At 49.4% G+C, this 19,316-nt stretch overlaps 1 protein-coding gene across 2 annotated transcripts in view; it reads left to right on the forward strand.

Annotated features, from left to right (window-relative positions):
- Positions 1-16,723, forward strand: part of ALPL (alkaline phosphatase, biomineralization associated) — a 54,411-nt gene extending 37,688 nt beyond the window's left edge. For both annotated transcript variants that reach the window (XM_035119891.3, XM_060276293.2), the window contains exons 7-12: positions 7,782-7,925; positions 9,159-9,228; positions 10,479-10,613; positions 11,449-11,640; positions 14,060-14,179; positions 15,275-16,723. In XM_035119891.3, the coding sequence (XP_034975782.1) occupies positions 7,782-7,925; positions 9,159-9,228; positions 10,479-10,613; positions 11,449-11,640; positions 14,060-14,179; positions 15,275-15,546 (933 nt within the window). In that variant the 3' untranslated portion in view covers positions 15,547-16,723. The remainder of the gene's footprint in view (positions 1-7,781; positions 7,926-9,158; positions 9,229-10,478; positions 10,614-11,448; positions 11,641-14,059; positions 14,180-15,274) is intronic.
- The last annotated feature ends 2,593 nt before the right edge of the window (positions 16,724-19,316 follow it).

Genomic DNA, 19,316 nt, shown 5'->3' on the forward strand with positions numbered 1-19,316 from the left:
TTCGGATACTGGCAAAATTTCCTGGGGACATTAACGAAAAATGGCAAAGCGGTGTGAGAATGTGGAGAAGTGGAGATTGGAAAAACGAGAAAACCCCCCAAATGGGCGACTTCATCTATCCCTCGCCTGGAACAACAGCCAGGCTCTTGACTGGCTGAGGATAGGCTGGGGTTAGAAGCTTTTGGTGTTTTCCAAGCAGCTGATTTAACTATGCAGATCAGCTCAAAGAAAGCTTTCAGAGTGGAAAAGTTGTGTGAATTGCCAGCTCTGAGGGGGGCGAGTGGGGAGGCCCTTGAGAATGCAACCCAAGAAAGTCTCCGGCAACGCAGACCCTTCCTCCTCCTTCTTCATGCCGGACCAGAGAGCCTGAATTGTGTCTCTGTTTCCCACAACAGCTGTTCTCGTCCTCGTCCTTGCAACCCAAAGAGGGGAGAGAAAGCGAGCGAGCAGGGTGGCCTCTCCCCAGCCACTGCCTGCACCTGGCACTTGGGCAACGAGCCCCTGTTGCTATTCAGGCCCACTCTCTCGAGGACCCAGCCAGCAGCCCCCACCTCCCCGGCCCATTTCCCCCAAACGCAGGAAGCTGGCAAGGGCGAGAGTGTGCCAGGAGGCCAGAGGGCAGATGCATTCCACGTCCAGGGCGAAGAGAAGCTTGGAAGATGCGCCGTGGTGTCGTGCGTTAATCTTTTATCTGGGCCATTGTAGCAGAGCGCATCGGTTTGCATCGTCACAGCAGGGCACCCAATGCCAGCTGGCACCGCTTGCCCAAAAGCACGATCAATGCCTATTGTCTCAGGCAGGCAGTGGGTACGGCAGGAGAGGTCACAGCTCCCCCTGGTGGTGGAATGATGCCAGCAGCGCCTAGAGGCGATGCTGATGTCTCTGTGGGCCGATGTTCACACAGGAGGTTCTGCGGGCAGCAATGGAGACGATGGATGACAGGATGTAGCTGGCACCCATTTGGTGCCTTGTGTGGCTGGTCTGATCTGCAATGCAGGAATCTTAACTTAAGTGTCCATGATAGACGGCTATCTTAAAAATCTCCAAGGACGGAGAGCCCACAACCTCCCGAGGAAGACCGTTCCCACTGCCAAACATCTCTTACTATCAGAACATTTTGCCGTATGCTTAGTCAGAGTCTCCTTTCTTGTAACTTGGAGCCATTAGTTTGAGTCCTATCCTCCAGAGCAGGAGAAAACGAGTTTGTTCCCTCTTCCACGTGGCAGCCCTTGAAAGGTAGAGCGTAGTCATCAATAGGTTAATTTAGGGGAACGCGACCAGTTTGAGTTGCCCTGGGTGTGGAGCCTTTGGGGCGCTGCAACTATGATGTAGAATGGAAGGCTTGAGGGAGGGTGGGGGTGCCAAATTTTGGCATTGCCCAGGGCGCCGCTGAAATTTGAGACCTCAAGCTCTGCCATTGTCAAAGGCCTTCTCTTTCTCCATGAATCTGTCTAATCCTCTTTTTAAGTCATCCTAGTGGTGGCCATCCCTGCTTCCTGCAGGAGGGAGTTCCATAGTTCAGCCATGCACTACTTGAAGAAGTCCTTTCTTTTATTGGTCTTCAGTCTTCCAGCATCCAGCTTCTTTGGATAGCCACGAGTTCTAGTGCTGTTCTCTGTGCCGCTCATAATTGTATAAACTTTCCTGTTGCCTCTGACTTGCCTTTTCTCTAAACTTGTGCTCCCCAACAGCTCTTAATTCAGAGGTTTCAGGGATGCGGGTAGCGCTGGGGTCCAAACCACTGAGCCTCTTGAGCTTGCTGATCGGAAGGTCGGTGGTTTGAATCCCCATGATGGGGTGAGCTTCTGTTGCCCTGTCCCAGCTCCTGCCAGCCTAGCAGTTCGAAAGCATACCAGTGCAAGTAGATAACTAGGTACCGCTGCAGCGGGAAGGTAAATGATGTTTCTGTGCGCTCTGGTTTCTGTCATGGTGTCCCGTTGTGCCAGAAGCAGTTTGGTGATGCTGGCCACATGACTTGGAAAGCTGTCTGTGGACAAACGGCGTTTCCCTTGGCCTGAAAGCGAGACAAGCGCCGCAACCCCATAGTCGCCTTTGACTGGACTTAATCATCCAGGGGTCTTTACCTTTACCCTTTAATTCAGAGGTACTCTGTCTCTAGCTAGCCCTTTCCTTCTGACATACCTGATGAAGCAACCGCCAGACATCTTTTAAAGGCACAAACATTTGTCTTAACTTTCCTGCCTGAAACCTGGGGATCCACTGCTGCCAGTCAGTGTAGACAACATTGAGCTAGACAGAGCAAGGATCTGACCAGTGGCAGAGGAAGCCGCTGGAGCACCCAGAGAAGCAAATATGATGTGCACCCAGGGGTGGGGCAATCCACCCATGGAGGTGCGGTGATCTGCCCAGGGGGCGGGGCAATCCTCCCAGGGGTGCCATTGGGCGACACCTGCCGGGGGGTGAAAGCGCCACCGCGCAAATATGCCCGCTGGTGGTGCGAGGACCACCATGCCGATCAGCCCAGGGGGATTTTGTCACCCTCCTTAGGCATGGCGCCCGGAGCGCAGCGCTCCCCACGTTCCCACATTGCTGTGCTGCCTGGGTCTGACTCAGTATAACGCAGAGTCTTCTGGCATTTTTAAACTCCTCTTCAGCCTTTAAAAGTACAGTGGTACCTTGGGTTACAGACGCTTCAGGTTACAGACTCCGCTAACCCAGAAGCAGTACCTCGGGTTAAGGACTTTGCTTCAGGATGAGAATAGAAATTGTGTGGCGGAGGCAGCGGGAGACCCCCATTAGCTAAAGTGGTACCTCGGGTTAAGAGCAGTTTCAGGTTAAGAACGGACCTCCAAAATGAATTAAGTTCTTAACCCGAGGTACCACTGTAATCAATATACAATCAGGATCTTCCTAGTGCCCATGAATCTGGCGGCATGGCATTTTCCGGATGAAGGAACAGGGATTTTTCCATGCTCCTCAGAGGACTTTAATCTAACAGACGCAGAATGAAATATATACCCCCAGGGTGAAAAATTTCCAGCTGAAGCAGGAGAGAAAATGAGAGAGAGAAAGGGAGAGAGTTGGGGGGGGGGGATGTGGCTCTGGCCGCTCGCTCTGGCATTCATTCCTCTGTGTGAAGAGGCGTTTTGCAGTGGGCAGGCAAAGGAAGCCAGTTATAAGAAGCCACTAATGTTATGCAAGCACAGAGGTTGCCCAGAGGAAGCTGAGCCAGGGAGCTCAGCAACTCAGTGGGCTTCCCACTCCCAGTTTTCTGAGGCCTTGCCATGGAATTAGATTTCTCACCGGGCAAAACCGTGCGCTCTGCAGGCAGGTTGCGGAAGGCGCTGGGTTCCCGTGCGGCTGGCGGAGGAGGAGGAAGAGCAGCTGCGAGGCACAAGTGCGAACCGTAGATTCATGCAAGGGAGATGTTGGGGCCCAGAAGATTGGGCAAAGGCAGGGGCAGGGACCTGGTGCCAGCCCCACCCTGCCACAAACCTCACAGAATGCTCTTCCACCACCACAAGGCTAAGCCAGGCTTGACCTCGCATTCCTGCTGCCTGCGGGCACCTGGAGCGCTGCTGGGTGCCCTCCAAACAGCACTGGCCCAGGAGCGGCCGGCGATGCCAGGGGAAATGTTAGCTTGGTTGCAGCAGCCGTGGCAGTGCAAACAGGCGGCCACAACGGCCCCAGCCACCCCGCGGTTTGAGCGGCAGAGGTCAGTCTCCGGACTCCTTTCACCACTCGCATCGTCCGATGGAACCCGGCACCGCATTTCCCCCGGGGTAAATAAATAGGGGTGGGTGGGTCTCTCTACTTCAAATAAACCCACGGCAAAAATAAAGCAAAAAGGCGAATCTGTTATTTAAGCAGCTTAATATGTCCATTTTTAAAAAATGATAATAATTTTAACTTTGTTCTGCAATAATTACATGTTGGGTGAGCCAATTCTGTTGGGTGTGTAATTAAATGTTCCCCTTCAAATCTCTCCCTCTCTACCCCCCCCCCCCCGCCCCACAATCTGGCCCAGTTCTGCTGCATTGGATGATTCACCTTCTAAGACCCTACATCGGAGGAGGAGGTTGGAGTGTCAGCAAAGAAACGTAATTGTGGTCAAATAAACAGGCTCTCCGTCGCAGGCCTTCTCAGAGGCAGCCCAGCTGAATTAAGCTCCTATTGGGCTGGGCAGAGAACCTGCAAAGGACGGATTGCAGGAAGAGAGACGGTCGGGAAGCATCTCTTTGAAAACCTGCAGAGGTTTATGAACCAGACGTAGGACTTTTCCTTCCCTTTCAAAATGTCTCTAGTGCCTGCTCAGCACTTAACCCCCCCAGCCCCCCCCCTTTTAATTTCTGTCTGAACCGGTGCAAAGAGGGAACCCGAGCAGAATGAGAGACTTCCAAACCTCGTTTCGGGAGCCCTCCTGGGTCCCGCAGTGTTTATCCAGGCCTTACAACCACAATTCCTGCAGCTGCCCCACAAAACAGGAGCTGAGTTATTCCCGTTTGCCTTGTATCCCCAGAGCCAAAGTGGGACGATAAAATGTCCAGAACATGGAAAGGTTCTTAGATCCAGCCTGCTGAGTCAGACAGTGTTCTGTTTACACTGGAACAAACTGTCCGGCTTGACTCGTATCCCTAGTTGCTTTCCTGCCTTAGCGTAGGAGCCCATCGGGCGCTGCAGTACACACAGTGCCAGACCTGGGCAGGACGCAGATGCCCTAAGCTGCTTTGTTGCCCATCAGGCTCAGCTACCTGCTGCTCTGGCCGGCAGCAGCTCTGCAGGGTCTTGGGCAGAGAAGCGGCACTTCCAGCCAGCCTGCTTTGGCGCTGTGGTCTCAACCACCGAGCCTCTTGGGCTTGCCGATCAGAAGGTGGGCGGTTCAAATCCCCGTGACGGAGAGAGCTCCTCTGTTGCTCTGTCCCAGCTCCTGCCAAGCAGTTCGAAAGCACACCAGTGCAAGTAGATAAATAGGTACCGCTGTGGCGGGAAGCTAAATGGTGTTTCTGTGGGCTCTGGTTTCCATCACAGTGCCCCGTTGCGCCAGAAGCAGTTTAGTCATGCTGGCCGCATGACCCAGAAAGCTGTCTGTGGACAAACGCCGGCTCCCTCTGCCTGAAAGCGAGATGAGTGCCGCAGCCCCATAGTCGCCTTTGACTGGACTTAACCATCCAGGGGTCCTTTACCTCTTCTTGTTTTACCTGCTCTGTAACTGAGGCTTTCCTGGCTGAGAAGTACGTGTCTCACCACTGGCCTGTAGCCCTGCTGCACCAAAGCCGTGCCCAGTCGGGAGGCAGGATGGCCTTGGCTCAGCCACTGGTGTCTTTTTCTCAGCTGAGAAAGGAGACAAGCGAACACATCGTCCCCTTGCGAGTGCAGCCTCAATCTTTGCAAGCTGCTCTCAAAGTCTTTTCAATCGAAGCGATACTGTGATATGGAACTGAATAACCTATTGTGTCAAGGGGGGGGGAAGTATATGCAAAAGAATCACAGATTACTTTATTGTTATTTATTGAATTTATATGCCACAAAAAATACATAGCATCCGTGCTTTTTTTCTGGGGGGGGGCGCGCAGGGGGACACATACCCCTAAACAATTTGTGAATCTAAGTTTGGCCTCACTGAGGGGCAAGATTTCAAGATGAGTAGGAAAATGAGAGTACCCTTTTCCCAGAAAAAAAAGCACTGCGTGGCATAATCACAAACGAAAACCACAGCCCCTCCCCACAGTTATCAGCGATGTGTTCTTCTATGCTTAGCCAAACCTACTTTGCAGGGTTGTTGGGGTGTTTGGTATGTGTGTGTATATACGGAATATATATAGAGAGATCGGAGTGGGACAAAAAGATGCCCCTTTAAAGAAGTCCAGGAGCATTTATAATCTGAATTGTATATACTTTGTGCAGATAACAACAATCACCATCAACTAAGGAAAAATGACTTCTGTATCCTATGTAAATTGTGCCACGAGAATTTGCATTTAATTAAATTATTAAATCTGCCTATGCTTTTCTTTTCTGCTTTTTGGAGCAGAGGGGGAGGGGGAAGAGGAGGCAACGAGCCATACTTGCCAGTCCATGTGCAATTTCCCAAGTCTATCTTTCAAAATATGGTAGGCATTGCCCATGCATTGGTGATCCATTAATGCAGGCCAGAGTAATGCCCTCTAGGATCTCTTTTCCATTTCCATTTCTGTTTGTGTGTGTGTGTGTGTGTGTGTGTGTGTGTGGTTTCTTTTTCTTTCTTTTTTATAAAAAAATTAATTTTTCAAATTTTCAAATAATCATCAAGCAAACAAATAAAAGAATTTCCATAAGTTCCCTTGGACTTCCCCCCTCCCCTTTGAGGGTCCTTATGTTAACTTTTTCCTCCTGCATCTTCTCTGTTAATCCAATTCTATTTAATCTGCCATAAAACCATAGTCCAACATTTAACTGCTAGCGTCATTCTGGTAATTTTAATTGTTTACAATGGTTTTTAGGTAAATTATATATTTACCCCATTCTTTATTGAAACTTTGGTCTTCCTGATTCCTACAGTAATTCTTACGGTCATCTTTGCCATTACTGCATAGTCCATCAGTTTAATCTGCCATTCTTCTCTGGTATGGACTGTGCCTTGTTTCCATCTGTGGGCTAATAGTGTCCGGGCAGCAGTAGTCACATACAGTGGTGCCTCGCTAGATGAATTTAATTCGTTCCACGGGTCTTTTCTTATAGCGAAAAATTTGTCTAGCAAATCCCATAGGAATGCATTGAATTTTTTTGAATTTTTTTTTGCCCATAGGAACGCATTAATTGAATTTCAATGCATTCCTATGGGAAACCGCGATTCGCTAGACGAATTTTTTGTAAAACGCATTCGTCTAGTGAGGCAACCTCCGCTAGAAAAAACCTTTCGTTAAGCAGAAATTTCGTTAAGCAGGGCATTCGTTAAGCGAGGCACCACTGTACTTGAAAAGTCTCTTCATTTGAAATGAGATGAAATTGAAATCAATCCATTTTCGTTATTTATCCCAGAATGGCCAGGGCTGCACAGAGCTCAGACAAAGTAGTGACTAGCTTAGGTTGCTTTCTGTATGATTACGGAAAGGCGAGATATAAATACACTTAAATTTTTTTTTTAATGCCTCTAGCTTTCTTGAGTGCCAACACTTCTTGTAGCTCTGAAAATGCCTAACAATCTAAACCAGTGGTTCCCAAAGTGAGTGGTACAACCCCTTGGGGGGCAGTGGGGGGTTGGTAAGAGGAAAGGGGCGTAATGGAGGTATAAATGACCGCCAGACTTTGAAAAGCTGCTCTCGCTGGATCAAGTTCATCTGTTATGTCAAAACTAAAAAAAGCTGTACAGTCGTATCTCAGAAATCGAACAGAATCCATCGTTCCGGAAATCCGACTTCCGAAACGTTTGACTTCCAAAGCGCGGCTTCTGATTGGCTGCAGGAACCTCTTGCAGCCAACCGGAAGCCATGGAAGCCCCATCGGAACGTTCGGCTTCCAAAAGAACGTTCGAAAACCAGAACAATCGCTTCCGGTTTTCGATTGTTCGGGAGCCGGAACGTTCAATTCCCAAGGCGTTCGGGAGCCGAGGTACGACTGTAATTGGATTTTGAATAAATGTGTCATTAATTGTTACCATTTTGAATTTCATGGTGCTACTCTTTTCCTCTGTGGGTTGCACAAACTGCTATTCCGGATAATGCTTTTTGCAGGGTTGGGTAGGGGGCACTGGGGTGAGTTTATGGGATCAAGGAGTGGGGGCAGTGGCCTGGAAAAATTGCATGCCAGGTAGAAACAGACTCCTTTCCTTGCCTCCTGCTCAGGTGATTATGGGAGGGGGTCGGAAATACATGTTCCCCAAGAACACCAGCGATGTGGAATATCCGAACGAGGAGAAGTTCAGGGGGACTCGGCTGGATGGCAGGAACCTCATTGAGGCATGGAGGAAGACAAAACCAAAGGATAAGGTAATTGGGACATTTTTGCAACCCTCCCGGTGAAGTCTGGGGTGGCGATTATGACCGTAATGATGTTCCACCCCACCCCAGTCTCCGGGCAGCCAGGGGCTTTCCCAGAGTTTGATTTCCTCGGGATGAAGGTTGGCAGAGGCTGCGGTGTCTTTAGAATATACGGTTTGATTCACACAAATATCCTACCTGAGCATGAGATGCTCACGGCATTGACACCCCAACAGATCTTGCGTCTCCATCAGTCACCGGTTTGGGTCCAGCACAGAGCAAGCAGGTCTCTGGGTCTTGTTCTCCTACCTAGCAGCAAGGAGAGTGGGGTTCATGAGCCTGGAGGGAACCATCCCTCAGTTATAGCTCTTGTAGCCTGGCTCATTCTTTTGGGATGTTGATGAGGGCACTTATATGGCCAGCTAAGGTCAATGTCTTACAAAGAAACCTGTCCAACCGGTTCAGCAACAGAATCCTCTCTTAGATCCTAACCTTCACTGGGTATAGGACCCCATGGGGTGCAGGTGGCGCTGTGATCTAAACCACTGAGCCTCTTGGGCTCGCCAATCAGAAGGTCGGCAGTTCAAATCCCTGTGACGGGGTGAGCTCCTGTTGCTCTGTCCCAGCTCCTGCCAACCTAGCATTTCGAAAGCATGCCAGTGCGAGTAGATAAATAGTCACCACTGTGGCAGGAAGGTAAATGGCATTTCCGTTTGCTCTGGTTTCCGTCACGGTGTTCTGTTGCACCAGAAGCAGTTTGGTCATGCTGACCACATGACCCAGAAAGCTCTCTGTGGACAAACGCCGGCTCCCTCGGCCTGAAAAGCAAGATTTGAGTGCCGCAACGCCATAGTTGCCTTTGACTGGACTTAACAGTCCAGGGGTCCTTCACCTTTTTTACCTTTTATAGGACCCCAAGAACTGGAAAGGACTGGGGGCATCACCCAGACTGATCCCCCCAAACCCAAAACAATGATGACAATCCCAGTTGGGGATCTGTTTGGTCCCAGTTATCCTCCTTGTCAATGATCCTTGGTCATCCTCACACTCTACTAGAGTCATGAAAACAAGCACAGTGGCCTTGATGAGAGGGGCCTGATCCAGACAACCCCTTGGAGGTGGTACTGCTATTGCACCTCATCAACGCACCCCACCACCAAAGGTGCTCCTCTATGGCAAATTGATTCTCTCTCTCTCTCTCTCTCTCTCTCTCTCTCTCTCTCTCTCTCTCTCTTCCCCCAGAACGCCTTTTATGTGTGGAATCGGATGGAACTGATGAAGCTTGACCTGAACAAGGTGGACTATTTAATGGGTGAGTTTCTAGTTCATGAAGGCTGATCCAGAAGTTTGGAATATGTTGTCAGCAATAGGCTGATGGCACTCAGCTCTATTTATCCTTTACATCTGCAGGCAAGGCAATGGAAGTGCTGGACCCTTGCCTTGCCTCAGTATTGGACTGGATGAGAGCCAACAAACTGGAGCTCAATCCAGATAAGACAGAGGCAGTCTTAGTGGTGGTTCCCTAGGCCAAGTAGATGGGAGGTTGCCTGCTCTTGAGGGAGTTACACTTCCTCTGAAGGAGCGGATATGTAGCTTGGGGGTCCTCCTGGATTCTTTGCTGTCGCTAGAGGCTCAGGTGGCCTCAGTGGCCCCGAGTGCCTTCCATCAGCTTGGGCTGGTGGCCCAGCTGCACTCCTATCTGGACAGAGACAACCTAACTACTGTTGTCTCTATGTGTCCTAGGTTAGATTACTGCAATACATGGGGCTGCCTCTGAAGATGGCTCAGAAACTTCAGCTGGTGCAGAATTTGGCGGCTGGGTTGCACGCCATGGCAAGGCAGTTTGAGCGTATCGTATTGGCTGCCAATTAGTTTCTGGACCCAATTCAAAGTGCTGGTTTTTACCTATAAGCCCTTAAACGGCTCAGGACTGCAATACCTCAGAGACTTCCTCACCCCATATTAACCTACCCAGACCCTGAGATCATCTTCTGAGGTGCCTCCTCCTCGAGAGGTCCAGAGGGTGGCAACACGAGAACAGGGCCTTCTCTGCAGTGGCTCCCCGTCTGTGGAATGCTCTCCCCAAGGAAGCTCACCTGGCACCTTCATTATACACTTTTAGGGGCCAGGCAAAAACGTTCCTCTTCAACCAGGCCTTTGGCTGATTAACAGCCAATGCCCTTTTACATGTGTTGTGGGAAGGGGAGATTATTGGTCTGTTTTCGTTCTTATTTTTATTATGTCTTGTGTGTTTTTTTATGATGTGAATCACCCTGAGATCCACAGATGAAGGGTGGTATACAAATTTAATAAAAAATTATATTAGGCAACATGTGTGCCTCAAACACCCTTAGCACCTGCTACCTGAAGCAGCCAGCTGACTCTGCCCAACGTTAGAGCCGGCCCTGACTAGGACGGCTGCATGCTATGCCAGCGTTGTGGAGAAATGCAAACATGTAATACACAGACAAAAACATTACTGTATTTAAGTGAGATCAAGGACTCGAATGGAGCATGAGCGTTAACGAGGCTGTCACTCACATCTCTGGCTTTCGTCCGCAGGCCTCTTTGAGCCAATTGACCTGGTGTACGAGCTGAACAGGAACAATGAGACAGACCCTTCCCTGACGGAAATGGTGGAGGTGGCCCTCAAAATCCTCCAGAAGAACCCTCTTGGGTTCTTCCTTCTAGTAGAAGGTGAAAGGAGGAAGAAGGTGTGGAGAAGGCAAGGGAGGGGGGGGGCGTCTTTCCTGCGTGCTGATTCAAAGGCCAGTTACGCAGCAATTGTGGAGGATAACAGCAGAACTCTGGAACTAGATGGGCCATTGGCCTGATCCAGCAGGCCCTTCTTATGTTCTTAAAGCACCAAAGGAATAAAGAAACCCCTGGTTCATATACAACACAACACCGTGGTTTCTTTTAAGCCATCGTTGGTTTAGCAAGCCATGAGTTGCCCCACAGACAAACAAACCATGGTTTGCTTCTTCAAAGTATGGTTTGCTTTCCAGCTGCTCTTGCCCTCGTGCCTTTGTAGCTCGGTGAGCGTCTGGGGTGGGGTTGCCAAGCAAACCGTGGCCAAGTTCACACATAACACCAAACCATGGTTGAAACAAACTGGATTCTGACCGTGGTCTGTTGGCGGTAAAACAACAACATATGAAACAGGTTAAGAACTGGTTGTCTCTGATTTTGGTTTCTGGTGGCTCATTTTCTTATATTTGTTTTATATTGCTTGTTTTATGGAAGATGTTTGTATGAATTTGTGTATCCTAACATATTGTTATGTACTGCCCTGGGAATTTCAGAATCCAAATTCTGAAGGGCAGAGTACAAATTCAATTTTAGCAATGATGATAATAATGATAATATTTGAGTGTTGGTGGGCTCTCCTTCGCTGGAGATATTTAAGCAGAGATTGGATGGCCATCTGCCAGGGATTCTTCAGCTGCAATCCCTGCATTGTAGGGGTGGGGACTAGAGGACAATTGGGGCGCCCCTTACAGTTTCCTGATTCTAATAATTCCTTCCGCAGGAGGCAGGATTGACCATGGACACCACGAGGGAAAAGCAAAGCAGGCTTTGCATGAAGCTGTGGAGATGGATCGGGCAATTGGCCGGGCTGATATCATGACCTCTTCTGAGGATACCCTGACCGTGGTTACTGCAGACCATTCCCACGTCTTCACTTTTGGAGGGTATACGCCCCGTGGCAATCCCATTTTTGGTATGTTGACACACACACAAGCTGACATCCATGGCGTAGATGAGAGGTTAAACATGCCCTATGGTCGCAGTTTGCAATCGCCCGGAGTGGCCATTCTTGACATTTAAGAGTCGCAGTAGTCTTTTCATATCCCCCCTGTTCCCACCGTCTTTTTCCACTTCATTGCAGCTAGAAAATGTGGAGTTGTTTGTTGTTGTTTTAATATAGAGAAAGATGCAGTGCCGAAGTATGATTCAGCTACCAAGCTGGTCAGTTTCTGTCATTGGAATGGAGGGGAAGGCACCTGCTTTGCCTCAGGTGGCCAAAGTTGTTGAGCTTTCTTAATTTTTTGCCCAACGTTCTCGAGCCCCCCCCAAAAAAAATCTAAGAAAGAAGTTTTTGAGCTATTTTTAAGGAAAATCACCCAAAACAACACTGCCGACGTGGGTTGCCATATGTCCGGATTTTCCCAGACATTTCAATGATTTTCACCCAGTGTCAGGCTTCAGGGAATCCTACCCTTCCCACGGTAGCAGCCAAGAAGCAGATAAACAAGAAGAGGTCTTACCAAGTAATTTATTCAATGTTCACAGAGGGAGAAGAAGGAATGCAGTCTCCCTTATATAATGGCGTCGCTCCGAGTAAAGTCCCACCCCCTCTGTCTCTCCTATTCTATGTCATCCCTGCTTCGGCTGATCTGTGCTTTCTGCCTCTGAGCTTTCTGTTCTACTACTCACAATGCCCGCCTGGTCCTGGGAGAGGGGGTGGGATCAGGAATGCTTCCCAAAGACACTGAGTCTTTCAGCTGCCTCTCCCCTGGCACTTCTTCTTCCTGCTGTTCCTATCCCAATATTTCCCCTCTGCAGCCTCTGAGCTATGCCCTTCTGCAAACCACTGTTCTAAATCTATACTGTCCTCCTGTTCTCAGGAAGGTTCAGGAGAAGGGGGAGCGGTCCCCACCATTCCTCCTCAGCCTGGCCTCTGACACCCGGGCACTGTTTCCGACGGCCGATTCCCAGCTATGTCCAGGAAATTCCGGACACAGCAAAGAGTTTCAGGTGCTCTCCAGACATCCTTCTGCTTTCACATCAACCAGCCTTGTTCTTGGAGATGACCGACCCACATAGGTGTCCTATGTGGGTGTTGTGGGTCTGTCCACATACTTATTCTCTGTAAAGATAATTACAGATGCACCCCCTGGGGGTTTGCCGGAGCATTCTCCACTCTAATTTTCAAAGAAACATTTGTGGTTAACGTTTACAGTGTTTTGGAATATTTCCCAGAGCAGAGTTACAAACTTCTAGTAGGCAGGCATGGTGTTTTTTGTTTTTTGTTTTAAATTACTTCATGCACACTTCAGATTCATTCAGCTTTCCTGCAACAAAACAGGGCCCCTGCTGATTATCAGGGATGTCAGAAAATTCACATGAAATCAGAAACAGGAGTGGAAATTACCGAGGTTCACTTACAGAAACCAATGTAGCAGAAATGAAGTACGGTAGGCGTTCCCTGCCGCTGCTGTTGCTTTCAGTCTGCAAACAATACAAAATGGATTACATTGTTTTGCCCCATTTACATTGTTTCCTTTGCATTGAAATAAATGGTGTGGAATAATGTAATAACAATGTAATTTATCTAATTAATTACATAAATTGAGGACGTTACATACTCTTGCCACAGAAGACAGCAAAACTAATAACTTTTTGGCAGAAGCCAAACTGCAGAGGAATGCAAACACTGCTGCGTGCAATGAAATTCAGCACAGAACGGTTAATTGTTGCCCACAAACTGTCTCATCAGAGTGGTACATGCTCTGGCTGTACCAGCAATGCGCTCTACGTGGGGCTACCTTTGAAGGTGACTCGGAAACTACAACTAATCCAGAATGTGGCAGCTAGACTCGTGACTGGGAGCGGACCATATAACCTCGGTCTCAAAGGATCTTCACTGGCGCACAGTAAATTTCCGAGCACAATTCAAAGTTTGGTGCTGACCTTTAAAGCCCTACATGACCTGGAGAAAGTGAACAGGGAAAAGCTTTTCTCCCTCTCCTCTAGCACTGGATCTCATGGGCGTTCAATGAAGCTGAACGTTGGGAGGATTCAGGAAAGAAAGTCCTTCTTCATGCAAGCAAGCACATAGTTAAACTGCGGAACTCCTTCCCACAGGAGGTAGAATCATAGAATCGTAGAGGTGGAAGGAACCCCCGTCTAGTCCAACCCCCTGCGATGCAGGGATCTCAACTAAAGCATCCATGACAGATCACAGGTAGCGACGGCCACCACCCTGGGTGACTTTAAAAAATAGGATTTGACAAATTCACATTTGTTAAACTATGATGACGATGATAATAACAATAATGATGATGATGGTGATAAATATTTTAGTGAGTGCATAAGGTCTGCCTAGTGCTTCATTTCTTCTTTTCCCCTTAACTTAGGTCTGGCCCCGATGCAGAGTGACGTGGACAAGAAACCTTTCACTTCCATCCTCTATGGGAATGGACCCGGGTACAGAGTCATTGATGGAGAGAGAGAGAATGTGTCCACAGTGAACTTCAGTGAGTTCCAGGCCTATAGGGGACACCCCCACCCCAGTCACCCCTGCCTACACCCCCCTCCCTCCACTTCTACTCTGCCATAACGGTGGTGGTAATTCTAAGCGGGGGCGGGGGGGCAGTGCTCTAAGTTTTAAGACGGGTTCTAACTCTGCACTGGTTCTATCAGGTTGTGTTTCGTACCGCTAAGTCGCTTAGAGACTTTTTCCTTGTGCAAAGCAGCTAAGAAGTCTAATACAGTGGTACCTCTACTTACGAATTTAATGCGTTCCGAACGCACATTTGTAAGTCAAAAAAAATTGTAAGTCGAATCCCATAAGAATGCATTGGGAGAAAAAATTCGTAAGTTGAAGCAACCCTATCTAAAAATTCGTAAGTAGAAAAAATCCTATCTAAACCGCATCCAAGATGGCGGACGGAGCTCCATTCGTAAGTAGAAAAATTCGTAAGTAGAGTTATTCGTAAGTAGAGGTACCACTGTAACTGTAATAAAGAGAAGCTCCTTTATGTAGCAGAGTTACATTCCCCTTTTTTATATGCACAGCAGATAGCTGGTTGCAGGCTCGTGTGAGCCTCTCACTATTACACAATGCAGTCTGTCTCAGATTGAATTGAAAGTTCATTGTAAACTCCCTTGAATCCCTCTTAAAAGAATAAAGACACGACAATCTTATTCAAAGTCAGTAAAAGAAGTTTACTCACATCAGTTCACAGTTGGATTCCTGAAGGCAGACTTAGTTACAAATATGTGCATGTGGATCTACCCCATATGGGGGAATAATCCCAGTGCTGCTGCTAGTTGAGAGCTAGCAGAGCAGTCCTAGCTAGAAGCTGGTTAAATGGTGGAAGGGGTCAAAAGATAGGAAGGGGTGCTGTGTTACCTGGACAGGTAAGGTCACGCCCACCTTCTATCACATGCAAAAGGAAGGATGCTCCAGCCAGGAGGAACAGGAAGTTTCGAGTGGCTGGACCAAACATCCCTTCGCATGTCTTCTCTAGCATTACAAGGTATGTTGTACTTGACTGCCTCTCATGGATCACATCCCACCAAATGCACCCTGATAAGTCTTTCCTCCATTTCCCCGCCCCCCACTCTAGCGGATGCCAACTACCAGGCTCAGTCCGCCGTCCCCATGCGCATGGAGACGCATGGAGGGGAAGACGTGGCCATCTTCGCCAAGGGGCCCATGGCGCACCTCCTCCACGGAGTCCATGAGCAGAATTACATACCCCACGTCATGGCCTACGCCGCCTGCATTGGCGAGAACACGGGCCACTGCCGCTCCGGAGCGCCCCCAAGGAGCCCGTCTGGATCCCTCGCCGCCACCCCGATGCTCTTCTCCCTCGCTCTGCTCAGGCTGCTGTTCTAAAGGCTTGCCTTCGGAGCGCTCCTCTGCTGGTTGAGCCCGACCGCACAGCCTCCGGGACTCCACTTCCTACGTCCAACCTGCCTCTGGAAATGGGGTTCAGGTTTCAGCGACGGAGCGCACCTCTTTGCTGCGACTGACCAACTGCTAGGAATTTCCATTCCAGGCTCGAAGGCACCGGGGCACTGGGTCAAACATCACTGTTTGTTTTGGATGTTCTAGGAGCAATGCCAACCTGACATTCCAAGTTGTTTTCTCCGGAAACTTCCTCGAGAAGATAAGGAAGCCGTAGGGCTCCGTTGCATGGGAAGGGCATGCTCTGAGTTTTTCGTTTTTTCCTTCTCTTTGCTGAAGTGTCTCTTACTTCACCAGAACGTTTTAACCACCTGCTGTCTTAAAGGCTTGTCACCTTCCTTCTTTTTGGAAAGCCAAGCACCCCTAAAAGATAAACAAACAAACAAACTTCCTTCTCAGTCCATTTTTCCTGATTTATACTGTGAGCAGTGGGAGGTTCTTCCGCCAATCAACCAGCTCAAAACCTGCCATGAAATTTAAGTTCAAAGAAGCAGAGGGTTATGGTTCCCCTACCCCACAGGCCTCCAAACTTTGTTGTTCCTCTTTCCCAACGATGATTCTGTGGGGCCATCGTGCAGCTGATTCCATCCGACTACATAGCAGAAAGAGAGACAGTGGGCCACACCAGGACTCTCCTTTGGCTCAGCTGGGAGACTTTTGGGGCCCCCCTCTCCTTGAACCTCTTTCCATTCCTTCATTCCAAGGACTTCTGCGACTAGTTTGTTTCCCCCCTCCTCTGTCTCAGTCCCCCTTTCTTCTTTTCACACGTATTTTATTAGTGCTTTTTGTAAATTGCTCTGGGAGCCCTTTTTGGGTGTGGGTGTGTATGAAGTAAAACAGTTAACAAAACAAAAAACAAAAACAAACAAACAAATAACCCAACGGGGGGCATACAGCTTGATTTGGTCACATGCAGTGTTTTTTTTAATGGGGGGATACGGGGGTATGCACACCCCTAAACATTTTGTGAATCTAAGTTTGGCCTCATGGAGGGGCAGTATTTCAATATGAGTAGGAAAATGAGAGTGCCCCTAAACATTTTTTAAGAAAAAAAAAAGCACTGGTCACATGTATCCACCCAACAAAATCATGCCGGAATGATAAACCAGGTGGGGTGGGTGTGTTTTAAAGCAGTCATTGGTTGTAATATTACAAGTTCTGCAGCGTTTGAAATCCTACGCTTTTGTTTAAGGCAACGAGCGAACTTTTGATTGTATGTTTAAAGAAACAAACTCCAAAGTTTTTGTTTTTTCAAGTGGTGCTGAGAGGATGAGGGGCTCTGCTTGATGTGGCGCGAGCCATGCTCATGTGTTGTGCTGTGGTGCTGGGGCTGGGGAAAGGGCTGGCTCTCCTCTCTGGTTCTATATCTGCACACAGCTTGCAACGTTAGCCAGCCATGCGCAATCCCTTCCGACCTGTTTCAGTTCTGGGGAAGCATCTTTAGCCCTCCAGATGTTGTTAGCCTCCAGCCAGCGGTTAGGGCTGATAGGGCGGCGGCAAACCCTGCAACATCTGCATGGCGCACAAGGGACAGCCTTGATCTTTGTGTGAGCAACAAAGAAAGTTCCACCGCCTTTGCTTCTCCAACTTAGTCCCTGGAGGGAATTAGATAGTTGCTGGAACTGCAATGCAGGGAGGCAGCTGGAGGGTGTCTTAAGCCAGCAGCCTGCATCACAAACCCCGCAGCCTTCGAAACCCTTTTTCGAATGGCTTTGCATCATCCACACGCAGATGCCAAACAAAGGTGCTGCAAAGCAAGTCCCCAGAGGAGGCTCAGTGTCAGGAGTATGGGCAGGAGTCAGGCTCTGGGGCCTGTAGTGCTTTGCAGGACTGCCTCAGTTTGTGCTGGAGAAGCAAGGAGTGGCCACTCAGGTGAGGCCACTTGATACCTCACTGCACCTGGTGGCAGGAGCTGGGAGGGATAAAAGCTCAGCATTTCCCTTCAGCTCTTTGCCACAGCAACGCTATCCCTGCCTGGTTGCCTCTGGCCTCTCGCTCCTTGGACCCTTGCCTTGCCGATGCCTTGATCCTCGACCCTTGGACCCTTGCCTTGCCGACGCCTTGATCCTCAACCCTTGGACCCTTGCCTTGCCGACGCCTTGATCCTCGACCCTTGGACCTTTGCCTTGCCGACGCCTTGATCCTTGACTCCCAGACCTTCACCTCTGCCTTGCTCCTTGACCCTGTGACTGCCTGCTGCTGGACCCTCAGCCCTGCACCTGTTCCTGCCTCTGGTCCTGACGTCCTCAGTCAGGGCTTCGATTGCCTGCCGACCGGACCGTGACACTCAGATTCAAACTCTGGGCTTGCTCCGTACCACTGGAGCAATCACAGAGTCAACCATTAGCTCAAGACTCCTCTGGCGGCTCAAGGAGGTTAAAGGCAGTGCCATGTATGCAGGCCCGGCCCTGCCATTGTGCAAAAAGAGGAGACAGTGCCTCAGGTGGCAGATGCTGAAGGCAGCAGACCCTGGCTTTCTAAGCCCCTGCATGCATGCATGTGCTCACGCACACACAGCCACCCCCTTCCACATCTGCTGGAGGACAGAGCTGTGTATACTGAGCACCCTCTCCTGGCCACCCCAAATAGCCTGCTGCCTCAGTGGACAGCGGGCAGAATCCAGCGCAAGGGATGAGCACTAGCAGAATCTCCATCTCTCCTTAAAATCAGCTCCAGGAGAGGATTGGGGAAAGGCTGTAGTTCAGTGGTAGGGTATCTGCCTTGCAAGCAGAAGGTCCCTGGTTCAATCGCCAGTGGCACCCCTGGGTAGGGCTGGGAGAAAACCCTGGCGACGCACTGCTGCCAATCACCCGGTTGGGCCCATGGTCTGACTCTGTAAAAGGCAGCTCCCTGATTTCCTAGTTCAGCCTAGTTATCAGCCTAGTTCAGTAGTCTCCAAGCGACCCACCTTCAACCCAAGCACTCCTTTGGGGGCACATTTATTCATTGTTCCCTGCATATTTGCATGGTGGCTGTGCTGTTGTGACACCTGCCTTTGACCAGCCAGCTACCCAGCCGTGGGTCCCAAACCAGTCAACTGAAAGCCAGTTGCCTAAGTCAGCTTCTGTCCGTTCAAAGTGGCGCCATCTTGTCCCTTCTCTCAGGCAGCAGAATGCCTCGAGCTGGGCCTACAGCCCAATTCTAATTAACCAGAACGAATTATTCCCTGTTCCTCATAATACTTGAACTTAGGGGCGGCTCAACGTTTGGTTGGAAGCAAAGTGTGTATGCACACGAAAGCTCATACCAAAATAAAAACTTAGTTGGTCTTTAAGGTGCTACTGAAGGAATTTTTTTTTATTTTTTTCCGACTCAGACCAACACGGCTACCTACCTGTAACTGGTTGGAAGCAAGTTCAGGCCAAAACAAAAAAGCCCCTTTTTTGTATTATGCATAATTTGCAGGCTTCATCACCACCAAGTTCTAGGGAGTGCCAATGGCTTTGAGGGGTGGGGGTGGCAGGTGATGATATGGCTGGCCTGGAACATTTTGGTGCTACAGAAAAATAGTCCCATCCCCACGGCTGCCCCCTTGCCCATATTGATGCACTTCATGTACCAGTGAGTGGTACAGGCACGACTGCAGGGGCAGGGTGGGGAGGGACCCAGATTGGCTTGCCAAGGTGGGCTTAGACCCTCCAAGTGCCCCTCTTTTCCAGGGACAGTCCCAGATTTACAGAAGCCACCCCAGTTCCTGA

The sequence above is a fragment of the Zootoca vivipara genome, chromosome 6 (genome assembly GCF_965207765.1).
Source record: "Zootoca vivipara chromosome 6, rZooViv2.hap1.1, whole genome shotgun sequence".
Taxonomy (NCBI): domain Eukaryota; kingdom Metazoa; phylum Chordata; class Lepidosauria; order Squamata; family Lacertidae; genus Zootoca; species Zootoca vivipara.